A 14,064-nucleotide genomic window follows, 5' to 3' on the forward strand; every position below is an offset into this window, starting at 1 on the left:
CGAGGGCCTTGTGTTTGACACATGTGCCTTAAGGGATGTCAGAGAGCCAGTTTCAGCCCAATCCCACAGACCAGGCTGAGGGACCCTACTGGTGCACAAATTCGTGCACTGGGCCTCTAGTAAGAAGATAATTAGATCAAAGTATAAGTAAATCTAGTAATTATGACCAATCAAAACATGAACCCTTAAAAATAAAAAAATAAAAACACACATCAATTCCAAGCAGTGGCAAATCAAGTATAATTGCAAAAATATAACATGGAAATCTCACCTTAAACACAGTCAATATTTTCCTGTGGTTCCTCAGAGAGTGCAAAAATAGATTTAGCCAGAAAGAAAAGAAGACTGAATACATTTCAGAGTTGAAGTATGTAGCAAACATCTTGGAAAAAAGGAAAGTTGACATTTTAAAATTACACACTTCAAAGGTAATAAACAGTATAACTGAAAGAGGCATTGTGAAAAACAAATGCCTGGAGACATTAAGTTTGTACTATCACATCAAAAGCGATGCTCTGGTATGGTCTCTAAAGACACGGGCCAGAGAGTGGAGGCTGCGGAGAGAAGTGGAGCAGAGAGGCTAGATCACAGGAGAGGCTGGAGTGAAAAGACAGCGAAGCACTGAGATTTGCATACTCCCCTCCTGGCTGGTTTGGAGCAGCAGGGGCTTTAGATTCGAACACCTCTCTTCCAGCAGAAGCGACAGCTGCAGGAGCAGTTTACCTGGAATAATAGCTATTACATTACCTTCTGCTCCAGGGCGCATGTGCCTCTTTATCAAAATCAAACTTCTCTGCAAGAGTTTAGGCTCTGCCCCTCCTCCCAAGCCTTCACACTCCTCTGTCCCTCAAGAGCATCGCTCACTGGTTTACTTTTTATTCACTGATTCAATAAGTACGAAGAATGAGTGCCAACTATGCCTGGCACTGTTCTGGGCACAGGGGATGCAGGAATGAACCTGAACAACTGAATAAAACTTCCTGCTGAAACCGGTTTGGCTCAGTGGATAGAGCATCAGCCTGTGGACTGAATGGTCCCGGGTTCGATTCTGGTCAGGGTCAAGAACCTTGGTTGTGGGCACATCCCCAGTAGGGGGAGTACAAGAGGCGGCTGATGGATAATTCTCTTTCATCGATGTTTCTAACTCTCTATCTCTCTCTCTTCTTCTCTGTAAAAAAAAAAATCAATAAAATATACTTTAAAAATAAATAAATAAATAAATCTTCCTGCTTTATGGGGCCCACATCCAAGTGGAATTCTATACCCAGCCTATTGTCTACATTGTCTTCCAATGACTCACTACAATGACGGTGGTCCTTTAAGTATGTCATTGCTACATGGTATCTCCTCCATGACCTGAAGTCTTCAAGGATAAAGGCAAGCTTTCCAATTTTTCAAATCTACTTTCTCCGTCTAAGCACTCAACTTAGTGTTGAGCCCATGATACTAAATAACTGCAACAAATCCTTCATGTAGGGAAAAAAGAAAAGAAAAAATAGGAGAACCAGAAATACTTTCAAAATACGCCGTCTTCCAGCTTCCATAGGCATTTATGTCCATTAGTCCAATTGATTCAATAACCTTAGAAGGCAATCTGGCAGGAATCATGATTTTATTATTATTATTATTAAAGAGAGAATGGAGTTACGAGACTGGGCTCCTTACACACAGCTGGTAAGGACCCCACACAAAGCAGCCGAAAGAAGGCCAGCCTTAGCTGAAGCCGCCATAAGGCAGCGAATGCCCACGAAGAAGATGGGCAAAGATGAAACCCTCAGAGAGGATCTAGGAACAGGCTTCAGTGTAGAGGCACTGGCCGCTTGGGGATGAGGCTGGGCACACAGAACTGTCACCAGCTGAGCCAGCCAGCACACACACACACACAAGGTTACAAGCCGACTTTGAAACCCCAAGGCGGCAAGAAACGCTACCTACCAAGCACAGGCATAGCGAGGCCCACTCTCAAGAAGGACAGGAAGTCCCGCCTTTTAAAAGAGGCAGTGAGGGTGGCCTGGCCCCAGGAGCAGCTAAAGGTGCCAGAAGGGCAGGTGGGTCCCGGATGCTGTGGCAGCTGCCCCAGGGACTCAGGAGAGGCAGGTCTGCACAGAGACAGGCCATACGCCAGGCAGGGAGAGTGGGTGGCAGCAAGAAGCCACTGGGCCGGGAGGGTGGTGGTACTGCAGTCCCAAAGTCACTGAAACTTACCAGTATCTCATGCGCCATTCATGTTCAAGGATGTGACAATCTGCAGGTATTTCCGGCTTCCTTCCCCAGAGCCACCCTGCTCAATTCAGACTTTACTTCCAGGCTCAAAAGAGAAATTTCTATCCCTTAACATGTTTAACCACCCAACACCTGGTTTTTACCCACCTTTGGGCGGACACAATAAGTGTGTGGTATTGATTTCGGAAGGCCTTCTGAGGGGCACAAGTGTGGGCTTCAAGGAACTTCCAGTCTAGCGGAGGGAGGTGAAGGGAGATGGTCAGGAAATGATTAAGTAACAAAGCTAGAGCGCACATGTTGAGTACACCGAAGGGGAAGTGGGAGAGCAAGGTCTGCTCTAATGATGAAAGAGCAGATGACAACAGCCCTAGGAGAGAGGAATGAACACAACAGGTGGGGAGCAGCACAGTGATGGAGAGAAGGATGGAAATAACAGGACTCAGGAGGTGGGTGATGATGAGAGAAAGGCAGAAAGACAGAGTCAGGGAAGAGAGAAAAAATCAAGGTCAGAGTGAGGGAGGAAAGAGAGACTAGGAACTAGGAAAGGAAAGAAAAGCTAAAAGTAAGTCATGACTTACATTCTGTAAATTTGCTTAAATATTGAGGATTTTTTTTTTTTTAATCTTCATTGGGGGATAATTTTTCCATTGATTTTTAGAGAGCAGAAAGGAGGGAGGAGAAGGGGAGAGAGGAGAAACATCATGTATTGCCAGGAAGGGTGTGGGGAGTGAATCTGCAACCAAGGTATATGCCTTAGGTCAGCGGACCGATGCTATGAGCCAACGAGGGCATATTAAAGCATTACTAAAACTCTCTTTAAAGCTAGAGATCGGAAATAGTAAATGTGCCAGACACTGAGCTTTAAGACAATGTTTATTTCACTTTGAGAGGTATTTTTCCGACTTATAGATGGAAAACCAAGACTCTGAGGAGTTTATTAAGACTGATTAGCTAGTAGATTAAACATTCTGTCTCTGATCTCAGAGTTCTGTGTGTGTTTTTTAGGACATTTTTTCCCATTGATTTATAGAGAGAGTGGGAGGGAGGGAGGAGAGGGAGAGAAACAGCGGTGACTGGTGAAAGAGACACAATTGCCTCCTGCATACACCCCTGCTGGGGCTGCAGAACCTGCAACTGAGGTACGTGCTCTTGACCAGGAATCAGACCTGCGACCCTTCGGTCCGAGGACCAATGCCCTATCCACCGCCAGGGCTGATTCCAAGCTTTTCAACTGCTTACTGGTTACACGCTCTCTCTCTTGGGATCTTAAAAACCAACTTTTTTTTTTTTTAAGTCCTTACCCAAAGATATTTTTCCTGTGATTTTTAGAGGGAAAGACAGAGAGAAATAGCGATGAGAGAGAAAGACATCGATTGGTTGCCTCCTGAATGTGCCCTGACCAGGGCCTGGGCCGGGGAGGATTCTGCAACTGAGGAACACACTGGATTGACAGGCAGATGCTCTGTCCACTGAGCCAAACCGGCTAGGGCTAGACCAACTTCTTTATTTTGGTTCAGACCTCCAGTGTTTGGGACATCCCCGCTTCCTCCTTAACGTTTAAGGAGTGCAGAGAAATGAGAATAATTTAGTTGACCAGACTAAAGAGTTCTCTTTTACCCACTGAAGACTCACAAAAGAAGTGGGTGGTCTGGATTCTGACTCTCAGCATTTGTTGGGTCTTAGCTTTGCTCAAGAAGGCAGAGATTTGTTCATACTTATCAAGGCACCAGCTTGTTCCAGCCAGGGATCCTGTTCTCAATGATTATAATGGGCATTTTTCTTTCCTTCTTCTCATCTGCCACTCCTCCCCTCTCCCTGCCTTTACAGGTGAAGTCATGTAATTCATAATTCTAGCGGCCTTCTTGGGGATTTCCCCAAGCTCTATTCTCCTTGAAAATGTTTTATTTTATTTTATTTTATTTTTTGGACAAAACAGTAAACCCTATGATATGCCCTTGCCAACCACAGCCATTGTGATTGTGGGGAAATCACTAGCCATTTGCTTATCTTTTATCTCACCCTGCACATCTGCCTTAGAATATTAACAAAGCTGGCTTTGTGGAGAAATCATTGTGTATGTCTGTTTATTTTGTATTTTACTTAAAATATATATTTTTATTAAGAGAGGGAGAGGGAGATATAAGCATCAATGAGAGAATCATTGATCAGCTGCCACCTGCATGCCACCTACTAGGGATTGAGCCCGCAACCTAGCCATATATGCCCTTGACCACTGGAATCAAACCTGGGACCCTTGTCTTCAGGCTGATGCTCTATCCACTGAGCCAAACTGGCTAGGGTTGTGTTTGTCTGTTGAAACATCATTTCTCTCTACGCAGACTAGTCAACAAATGGTTTTCAACTGGAAAAGGCCTGGCTGCAATTGGACAAGCCTCTATTTGCAGTCCTGTCCCAAAATAAGTATTGCTATTGTTGTTCTTGGATTCTCCTTGGGTTTCCTCCTAGCGTACTCCACCCTCCACCAGGGTTAACCTGCAGAAGGCAGTTGTTTGCCAAAGGTGAGCAGCCCCGTTAGATAAGGAGTAATTAGCTAAGGGACCCGGGACTTTCAGACAGAGGGCAAGACCAAGCTGACCTACAGCAGGAGACCTCCTTTTCTCTGTTTGCCCCCAACTATCCCGTGGGCCTCAGGGGTGAGTGGAAAGAAAATAAAGGCACTTCTTTTGCAAATAGCAATGAGGCCCACTCTTCCTTAATCCGACAAACGGCAAAAATCTTTCCTACTTAACAAAATAAACAAGCTGCTGCGTTTTTTCTATACCTACAGAGACCCAGGTGCCTACGGATCACATCTGGTGGTGCCAGTGTGAAGGACTTTTAAACACCTACTACAGTTTGAAAGACTTCAGAAGGCTGTAGGCCTGATAAAGATCTTTCGGCAAAGATCTTGGTATCGGTGCTCTGAAAAATCTAAGAAGTCTGAACAAAACTGATACCAGAGTCAAGAATATTTCCCAATGACTGGAATGCCAGAGGGTGATACCCTGTTAACAGATCTTTGCCTGGGAGACGTTGCTATTGCAGAGTGCCGGACTCCTCGCTGTTAGGAGTTAACTATGAAAGCTCTGATCCTTCTATACTTCAAGTGTCTGACTTTAAAATGCTACCAGGCCCTGTAGCTTGTCTCCGAAGGGCGCGGTGAAACCAAGTACAGAATGTGTGTAAAACTCCCGGAGTTCGCATGCAGGAACACCTGGAGTGGTAACAAAGAACACCTTGGCTTTACCTAGTGCCTTTGTGCCAGAATTCAAACCTTGAAGGTACCGTTATTTCAATGGCCTTTCTCCAAAGTCTCCCTCCAAGAGTTGGAGGTTGTTTATGCCAGCTGCAGGATTCACCCCATGCGCTTCCTCTCCCCTCCATGCCCTCATCCCCGGAATCGGAGGTTGAAAGAGTGGGAAACCAAGACGGGGAGGAGGCGGTCTGGGTGACACCTCTCAGCAGGAGTGCAGTGGAGCCGGCTGTGCGGACCCGGATGCGTAACGCCCCAGCCAAGGTCCTTTGTGGGCTGCATCGTCCCAGCGGGCCCGGAGCGCCAGCCTGGCCGGGGGGCGCCCGGATCGCGGCCGGGCGGCTCGCATGGCGCTGCTCCGCTGCCTCCGGCCCGGTCCGTCGACGTCCGCCGCCCGCTAGCCCGTCGGGCAGCTGTCGAGCCGCGGGAGCCGGGCCGTGGGCAGGGCCGGCGCGCCCCGGGCGGCCGCTGCCCCGCCGCTGACCCTCGCGCGAAGCTGCGCGCACCGAGAGGAGACATCTTCCCGGCCGGGCCCGCGCGCCCGCCTCGGCCCGGGGCAGAGGTGCCGGCCCGGGGCCGGGGGCCGCGCACCCCTCCGCGGGGGGCGCCCCGACCCGCCGGGGGCGGGGTCAGTCCCACCCGGGCCCCGGGCCGGGCGCGCGGAGGCCTGAGCGTGGCCGCGGGGGCCTCCCGGCCGCCTCCGGGCCCCGGGCCTGCGCCGCCCCCGCCGCCCCCGGGCCGTCGCGGAGGGCGCGGGGCGCCCGGCACCTGTGGACGGACGCCCCTGTCAGCGCCCGGAGCCCCCCCGCGGCCCCGGGGAGCCGAGCCCCGGACAGACATGCTGCTCCCGGTTCCTGCCCCTTCGGAGCGGCGAGGATGGGTGAGGCGGGGCCGGGCCGCTGCCCCGAGGAGCCCCCCGCCTCCGGCCCCCGGCCCAGGGCGGCCGGGCCCCGCGGCGGGGGCGCCGGGCCTGGCCGGGGATGGCGGACAGGCGGGCCTCGGCCCACTGGCGGGCGCCGGGACAGGGCGGCAGACGGGTAGGCGTCCCCTCCCCGCGCCCTCGCGCCCGGGGCAGGCCCGAGCGGGACGCCCAGGTCGGGGCGGCCGGGCCCGGCTTCCTGACCCCGGGAGACCCCGCTCTGAGGCGGGCAACGGCCGCCCCGGCCCAGGCCGCCGGGCCCTCAGGGTGTGCGGCTGTGGCCGCGGTGTGAGGCGGTGGCAGGGGAGCCGGGCCCTCTCCCGCTGCTGGGGGGGTGCTTTGTGGGGGGTCGGGGGTCACCCCCTCCCGGGAGCGGGGGGAGGGCCGCGGCGCAGCTGGCCGGCGAGGGGCGGGGTCACAGAGGCGAAGGGTACTGTGTCTGTGAGAACGAGGGCGTGTGGGGGAGCGCGGAGGCGCCGTGGCTGCGCGCAGGCGCGAGCGGCGGCCGGCCCGGGCTCTGGAAGGAAGCCCGCGGGAGCGGGGGCCGCGGGCCTGCGGGAGGCCGGCCGCCGACGCGAGTGGTGGGGTGGGGGGGGCAGGGAGCCTCGTCGGCGTCGCCGGGCGCGGGCGTCTCGAGGCCGACGCATCCGCGCGTGCGCGCGCCGGCGGCGTGTCCGCGTAAGGCAGAGTGACGCGTGCGCGTTCCCGGGCGCCGGGCCGAGCGGTAAGCGCGCAGGGAGGCCGGCAGGGGCGCGGGGGGCGGAGAGGCGGCCGGGGGAGGGGTGGGAGGCGGCGCCTGCGCAGTGCGCCGCGGAGGAGCTGTGTGTATGTGAGAGTCTGACGGGTTCAAAATGGCGGCGGCTGCTTCGGCGGCTCCTCCTGTGTGAGGGAAACAACACCCTCCCCGGCATCGGCGGCGGCGGCGGCGGCTCGCTGAGCACCTTTCCGGCGGCTGGGCCTGTCGCCGCTCTGTCTGTTCTGGGCAAGGGGCGCCCCGGGAGGAGGAGCAACGCCAGGGGGCCCATCCCCCGGAATCCCTTCTCTGCGACTGGGGAGTAACCGGGGGCTCGTCCCGCAGCGCGGAGCCCGGGCTGAGGGGGCGACGCGAGGGCAGCCCGGGCCCCCAGCCCGGCGCGCCTGGCCGCTCCCGCCCTCTCTGCCCCCCGGGGCCGGGCCCGCGTTCCGGGGGGCCGGGGCGGCGCGGGGAGCCTCGGGCCGGCCGGTCTCAGCTGATCGGCCCCGATCTCGGGCTCCGGGGACGTCCGGCGGCTGCTGGCCGCGGGCACGGCGAGGCGGGCGCTCCCCGCGGCCGGGCCGGCCCGGGGCTCGGGCTCCGGCTGCTGCCCGCTGGCCCGGGGGAGGCGGGGGCGCCCCGGGCTCGGCGCCGGGGGGTCGCGCTCCCTCTCCCGCCGCCTCCGCCGCCCGGGCTCCGAAGCCAGAAGAGGAGGTTTGATTCGGCAACTGTTTCCTCTCCTTTCCGGGTCGCCCTGACCCCCTGGATACCGGGCTGACCCGCGGGGAAAAGACGGAGGAAGAGGACGTCTGGGATTTCATTTTTTCCTCTCGGCTTTTGGAATCTTTTCACTTCTCTCTCGGTCAAGAACTCCGGAGCAAAACCCCCGGTGAGATCCCCTCGCTCGCCTCCCTCCCCTTGGGAAGTTTGCTCCTCGGTGTTATCTCAGGACTCAACGTAAAGTTTCTATTTCTTTTTCCGACGGGCGAGCCATTGCACCGCCTTTCCCCGGGGAGCCCGGCGCGATCGGCCGCGGCCCGCGCCCCGGCCCGGCCGCCCTCCGGCCCGCGCCCCGCGCCCCGCGCCCGGGCCCGGCGCTGCCCCCGGCCTGGGGCGGGCTCCCCCGGAGGCGCCCCGCCACGGCCTCCCCACGGCCGCCGGCCCGGCCCCCGCAGGTTTGAAAGGATGCTGTGAACGTGGCGGCGATGCAGTTAGAGAAGGGAAACAAATCTGCGTCCCCATGGAAGCCATCATCTATGAGGATATTTAGGAAAGAAAAAGAAAAGAAAAACCATTCTTGGTATTATGAGTCCGTGGCGCAAACCTGTCTTTATTTAATTTTTGGAAAAGATGTATTTTACTTACATCTGTAGGTAGAGTCGTTTGTTTTTATTTATTTGCCCAAAGAATCCGATGGAATTTTTTGTTCCTGATTCTGCAACTCTTGAATTTCAGAGTTGTCCGCGTCTTGGGTTGGGTTTGGGAATGAAAGGGTCTGAGGATTGCTGCTTTCTGGAGGGGTGTGGGCAAGGGTTTTGAAGCTTTTCTTCAGATCCTAATTTCTTGCCCTCTTTCTGTGTGGTGGGTCTGCCCTTCTTTCCTCCCGTTTCTCGTCGCCAGGGAGAGAGAACTAATTTGGTTAGGGTCTGGATTACTTCAGTACCTGCTGCCCCTGGTCAGTGCCCCCGCCCGCTCACCCCTTTTTTTATTTTTTATTTTTTTGCTAATGCTGCCGTGGAGGGGATCCTTGCTAATTGTATCCTGTGGGGAGAAACAAGTGGCGCGCCCGACCGCAGGAACTGAAACCAGCATCTCCTATTGCTTAGGCCTCGGACTGTTGTAATTGGATTAATGTTGGTCAGGACGTGGAGCCACTTGCCCAAGAGCAGAGGGTCCCAAGCAGATGAAGAGGAACCAGATTTCTCGCAGAGCTGCTACCTTACACACGTTTTTAACACTTTTTCTCCGCGGAAGGAGAGGGTGAGTGTGAGTTCTCATCTCTGCTCATTTCATTCTTCAGTGTTGCAATCACGCTGGTTCCCAAGGAGGAAGAAGGCAGCCCTGGAGTGGTTTCTTTACAGTAACTTCAACAGAAGAGTGAGCGATGGAACCCGAAGAAGAGAGGATTCGTTACAGCCAGAGATTGGTTAGTATTTTCTCGTTATATTCCCCCCCCCACCCCCCAGTTTTTAAGTGGAATAACTATAATGTTTCCATTTGTGAACACAGCGTGATTACCACTTTTCAGGTGGCTTTTCTGTACCCTAGAGATGGAGAGACGGTATATCATGACTACCTCATTTGGGTTTTAGGCCAAACAGTTTGAGCCTTCATATTCCTCTTGATTGGAAATGGAGTTATATGGAGCCTTTAAGGTTTATAGAGACCATTGTAAATCCGAGGACTCTGGATTACAACCTGACAAGGAGTCCTAATTTTGTAATACTGACATTGTAATTATTCAAATTAAGTTAGAATGTAAATTCCAGAGGCAAAACTGTTTGAGGAAGGATGGTTGGATAAAATTTTTTAAAGATTCTGGTGTGCCAGGTTTTGTGGCCTTGAGCTGGGGAGTAAAACTATTGAGTCTTTCTTTATTTAAACAAATGAACACTTCGATAGGTTTGGAAGGAAGGAGGGGGGGTTTGAGAAAAGGTAAAATACTGGATGCTGATGAAGTTCTGTATTTTGGGAGGAATGTATGATACATGACATCTTGTTGAAGGACATTTTTACTTAGTGATGATTTGGAGGGAATTCATTTGCATGTGCATATGAATATGCATGCGCTCCTTTAGGCCCTGCTCTCTTCTCCAGGTTTCCCTAATGGACTTTCAGAATTTGATTTTGCTTCCCTAGTCAGCTTATTAATATTCTCACCATGTATTTATTTTAGAAGTTTGAATTTGTCCTTGTAGAGTGGGGTATGAGGAAAGCCACAAAATTATATTTGTTGTGTGAAATTTGGTGAATTGAAAGACCTAGAGGAGACTAAAGGAATTTATGGTGGTTTTATTTGGCTCTGTGTTTTAGACTTAGTATGGAGGGGGAAGAGTAATTCTTGAATCCATTTGTTGATGATCTCCACTCTTTTTGAGAAAAGTATTTTTTTTCCTTGATGTGATTGGTAAAAAGGTGTGGGGAGTATCGGCAAGTATGTCCAGCAGGTATGTGTTTCGGCAAGCCTATGTCAGAGACTTGCATCCTCTAATCCATGTGTTGAGATTTTATTTCTTTATCTTTAACTTTTCCAAGGAAGTGTATCAGTAGTGGACTTTTGTACATTTAAGAATTATTTTGTTTTGACTTTTCTTGAGTTAAACTTTCTTTGGGGGAAAAAAGAAAGTATGCTTAGCATGTCAAACTTGTAGAATTGTTGACATACATATCTAAGGGATATTGGGATCCAGTCTTTCAAAGGAAGAGCCTTTCATCAGACAAGTCTCACTTTTTTCTTTTTTTTAAACAAGGTAGTTGTAGGGAGATACCAGAAATCTATGATTTTTGTCCTGGTAAGATTTTTTTATTTGTTTGTTAATTATAGTGATTGCTACCTGTTGCACAGTTAATCCTTTCCTTATCTAACCTGTTTCTGTTTCTCTTGGTTCATGTGCAGTTGTAGTCATTTCATGTAAGAAGGTACACCACATATTTGGAGGACCTTTCTTACTTGGAATTTTGGGTGATAATTTTGAAGTTTAGGGTGATGTGTTTTTCTTTCTAAGATTACATGACAAAATTATATCTGAAATATAAATCCCTTCCATATCATAACTTTTTATATGAGAGCATATTGGTGGCTTATTTATGTGACAGTTTGCCTACCGTACTTTTAATATCTCTTCAGTGAGTGCTCATATTACAGAATTCTCTGCTGGTTAAGATAGGTATTTTTGAACAATTTTAAGGCATAAAGGCTAATCTTTATAGTTATATATATGTGTATATATATATATATACACACACACACACATATATACACATATATATGTACATTTTTAATACCTTGTCTAACTTTAAAGTAGGTCATAGTATAGAACTTAGGTGGTTTTACAGTAATTGTCCATGGAGTGTGAAAGACAAAATGACAGGTTTATCAACTTGGCTTGGTGATTAAAGTTTGTGTTGGTCTCACACAGTATATATTTGTCAAATTTAATTGAATTAGGTAGTAAATTGACTGCTATTATTGACTGTTACTTCATATTATTTTTGGGGACACTGGGGATTGAGCCCCCAACTGGGGTATGTCCCCTAACCAGGAATTGAATTGTGACCTTCCAGTTCGTAGGTCGATGTTCAACCACTGAGACAGGCCACACGGGCATTTTATTATTTTATTTGAGAGAGAGAGAGAGAGAGAGAGAGACATTGTTGTGAAAGAGACACATAGTTTGGTTGCTGCCCATATGACACTCCCCACCCCCAACCTAGTACCCTTAACTGGGAATAAAACTTGTGACCTTTCAGTACATTGGCAGATGCTCCAACCAACTGAGCCAGGGTGATCCTTTACCTATCTTTAAAAAAAAAAAAGTTGTATGTGTATTAATAAGAATTTATATTCATGATTGAATAGATCCTTTTATTTATTTTTATTTTTTTAAATATAGTTCTGTATTGATTTCAGAGAGGAAGGAGGAGAGAGAGATAGAAACATCAATGATGAGAGAATCATTGATCAGCTGACTCCCGCACACCCCCGCACTGGGGATGGAGCCCATAACCCAGGCATGCACCCTGGGAACTGAACCTGGGACCCTTCAGTCCGCAGGCTGACGCTCTATCCACGTTGGCTAGGGCTGAATAGATCCTTTTAATTATATAGCTATTTCAAGTGCACAGGATGAATTTGGTAACATTTGATAGGTTTATGTCATCTTTGTGACAGGTAATTTAAAAAAAACTCGGCCGGAGTCGGTTTAGCTCAGTGGTAGAGGGTCCATCTGCGGACTGAAAGGTCCCAGGTTCGATTCCGGTAAAGGCATGTACATTGGTTGCGGGCACATCCCCGGTGGGGGGTGTACAGGAGGCAGCTGGTCGATGTTTCTCTCTCATCGACTTTTCTAGCTCTCTATCCCTCTCCCTTCCTCGCTGTAAAAAATCAATAAAATCTATTTTTTTTTAAATCGGAAATAGCTAGTTTTTTAAAGTTGGCTTGTCTTTTACCAAACTATTATTTACTTATTACATGTGGAAGAGAATTGTTCCTTTGAAGATGATGTGTAGATTTGAGCATTGACTCTACTTTCTGGAACCAGAAAACTTATTTTGTAATGTAGGAAATGACATGGGAGGGTAAATATTGTTTGGCTTTAAATTTTTATTTTATTTTTATTCTAATTTATTTTCATTGTCGAGAGTATTACAGATGTTCCAGTTGTTTTCTCCCCCCCATCCCCATTAACCCCCTCCACCCAGCACCCGCACCTCCCAGGCCTTCACCACACTATTATCTGTGCCTATTGGCTATGCATATATGCATATGTTTCCTGGTTCATAAACAAAATATACTGATAAACAAAATAGATCCTGTTTGGCTTTTTCAAAGCAAGACATAGACTTTTGTTAACCCTCACCCTAGGATATTTTTTCCTTTTTTTTTTTTTTTTTTTTTTTAAGAGAGTGGAAGGGAGAGAGGAGAGAGAAACCTCAACTTGGGAGGAGGGGATGGAATGAACCTGAAACCCAGGTGCATATGCTTGACTGGGAATTGAACCCATGAGAGCCCATGACCCTTGGGTCCAAAGGCCGAGGCTCCAACCACTGAGCCGTATCAGCCAGGATTAGATTTTTTTTTTTTTTTTTTAATGAAAAACATCAGTAGTTTCAATGTATGGATTCCTAGAATAAAGCCAGATAGATCTCCAAGTCAAATTGGTATACCTGAGGAGAGGAACAGAAGCTTTAGTTTTAATGATGAGTGGCTATTTGGTTGTCCAGAGGTAAACATGATTTATTTTTGTATTTTTAAAATTTTTTTTATTGATTCAGAGAGGAAGGGAGGAGAGAGGGAAACATCAGTGATAAGAGAGAATCATTGACCTGCTGTTTCCTGAGGCCGCAGTGTGGCCATGTGTCCTTGACTGGAATTGAACCCAGGACCATAGTCTGACGCTTTATCCACTGAGCCATACCAGCTAGGGCTATTTTTGTATTTTATTAAATTTAGATGTAGGACTTAGATGGAACCTTTTATTTCTTCATTTGATTTTAGGAGCTAAAGTGTTGGAGTAGTGTTGGATGTTTGTGACTCTCCATTTATATTTAAGTTCATTTATAGGGAATGTTCAGCATAATATCATACAGTTCCTTAATCTAAAATGTTAGTTAAACCCTTAGCAATTATAATTTTTTTGAAAATTTTGAAAATTTTATTTTCATTTTTAAAAATTTCTTTATTAATTAAGGTATTACATGTGTCCTTATTCCCCCATTACTCCCCAACCCCCTCATTCATGCCCTTACTCCCCTGTTGTGCGTGTCCATTGATTAGGCTAATATGCATGCATACAAGTCCTTTGGTTGATCTCTCCCCCTTACCTCCACCCTCCCCTACCTTCCCTTGGGTTTGACATTCTGATTGATGTTTTTCTGTCTCTGGATCGGTTTTTGTTCACTAGTTTATGTGTTCATTGCAATTATAATTGGTATTAATTCTTTTTTTTTGAAATTACACCAATTTTGAGTAATCCTTACTTATTACATAGAAAATCAGGGGCAAAATAATGTGTATTTAAAATAAATGCTTAATGCCCAGCCAGTGTAGCTCAGTAGTTGAGCGTCAACCTTTGAACTGGGGAAGTCACGGTTTGATTTCTGGTCAGAGCACATGCCCAGGTTTTAGGCTTAATCCCCAGTGCTGGTGGGGCGGGGGGAGTACAGGAGGCAGTCAAACAATAATTCTTTCATCATTGATGTTTCTATCTCTTTCTC

At 49.0% G+C, this 14,064-nt stretch overlaps 1 protein-coding gene across 5 annotated transcripts in view; it reads left to right on the forward strand.

The window, feature by feature from the left end:
- Positions 1-6,337: 6,337 nt before the first annotated feature.
- KDM2A (lysine demethylase 2A) overlaps positions 6,338-14,064 on the forward strand; it is a 66,237-nt gene continuing 58,510 nt past the window's right edge. The window contains exons 1-2 of one of the 5 annotated variants that reach the window (XM_045573814.1): positions 6,338-6,356; positions 9,149-9,274. In XM_045573814.1, coding sequence (XP_045429770.1) covers positions 6,353-6,356; positions 9,149-9,274 — 130 coding nt within the window. In that variant the 5' untranslated portion in view covers positions 6,338-6,352. Of the gene's footprint in view, positions 6,357-7,190; positions 8,018-8,632; positions 9,275-10,269; positions 10,296-14,064 lie in introns of those variants that run through there. The other 4 variants (XM_036416697.2, XM_045573811.1, XM_036416698.2 and 1 more) reach the window with 4 other exon arrangements.

Source organism: Pipistrellus kuhlii, unplaced genomic scaffold (assembly GCF_014108245.1).
Source record: "Pipistrellus kuhlii isolate mPipKuh1 unplaced genomic scaffold, mPipKuh1.p scaffold_m20_p_56, whole genome shotgun sequence".
In the NCBI taxonomy this organism is placed as follows: Eukaryota; Metazoa; Chordata; class Mammalia; order Chiroptera; family Vespertilionidae; genus Pipistrellus; species Pipistrellus kuhlii.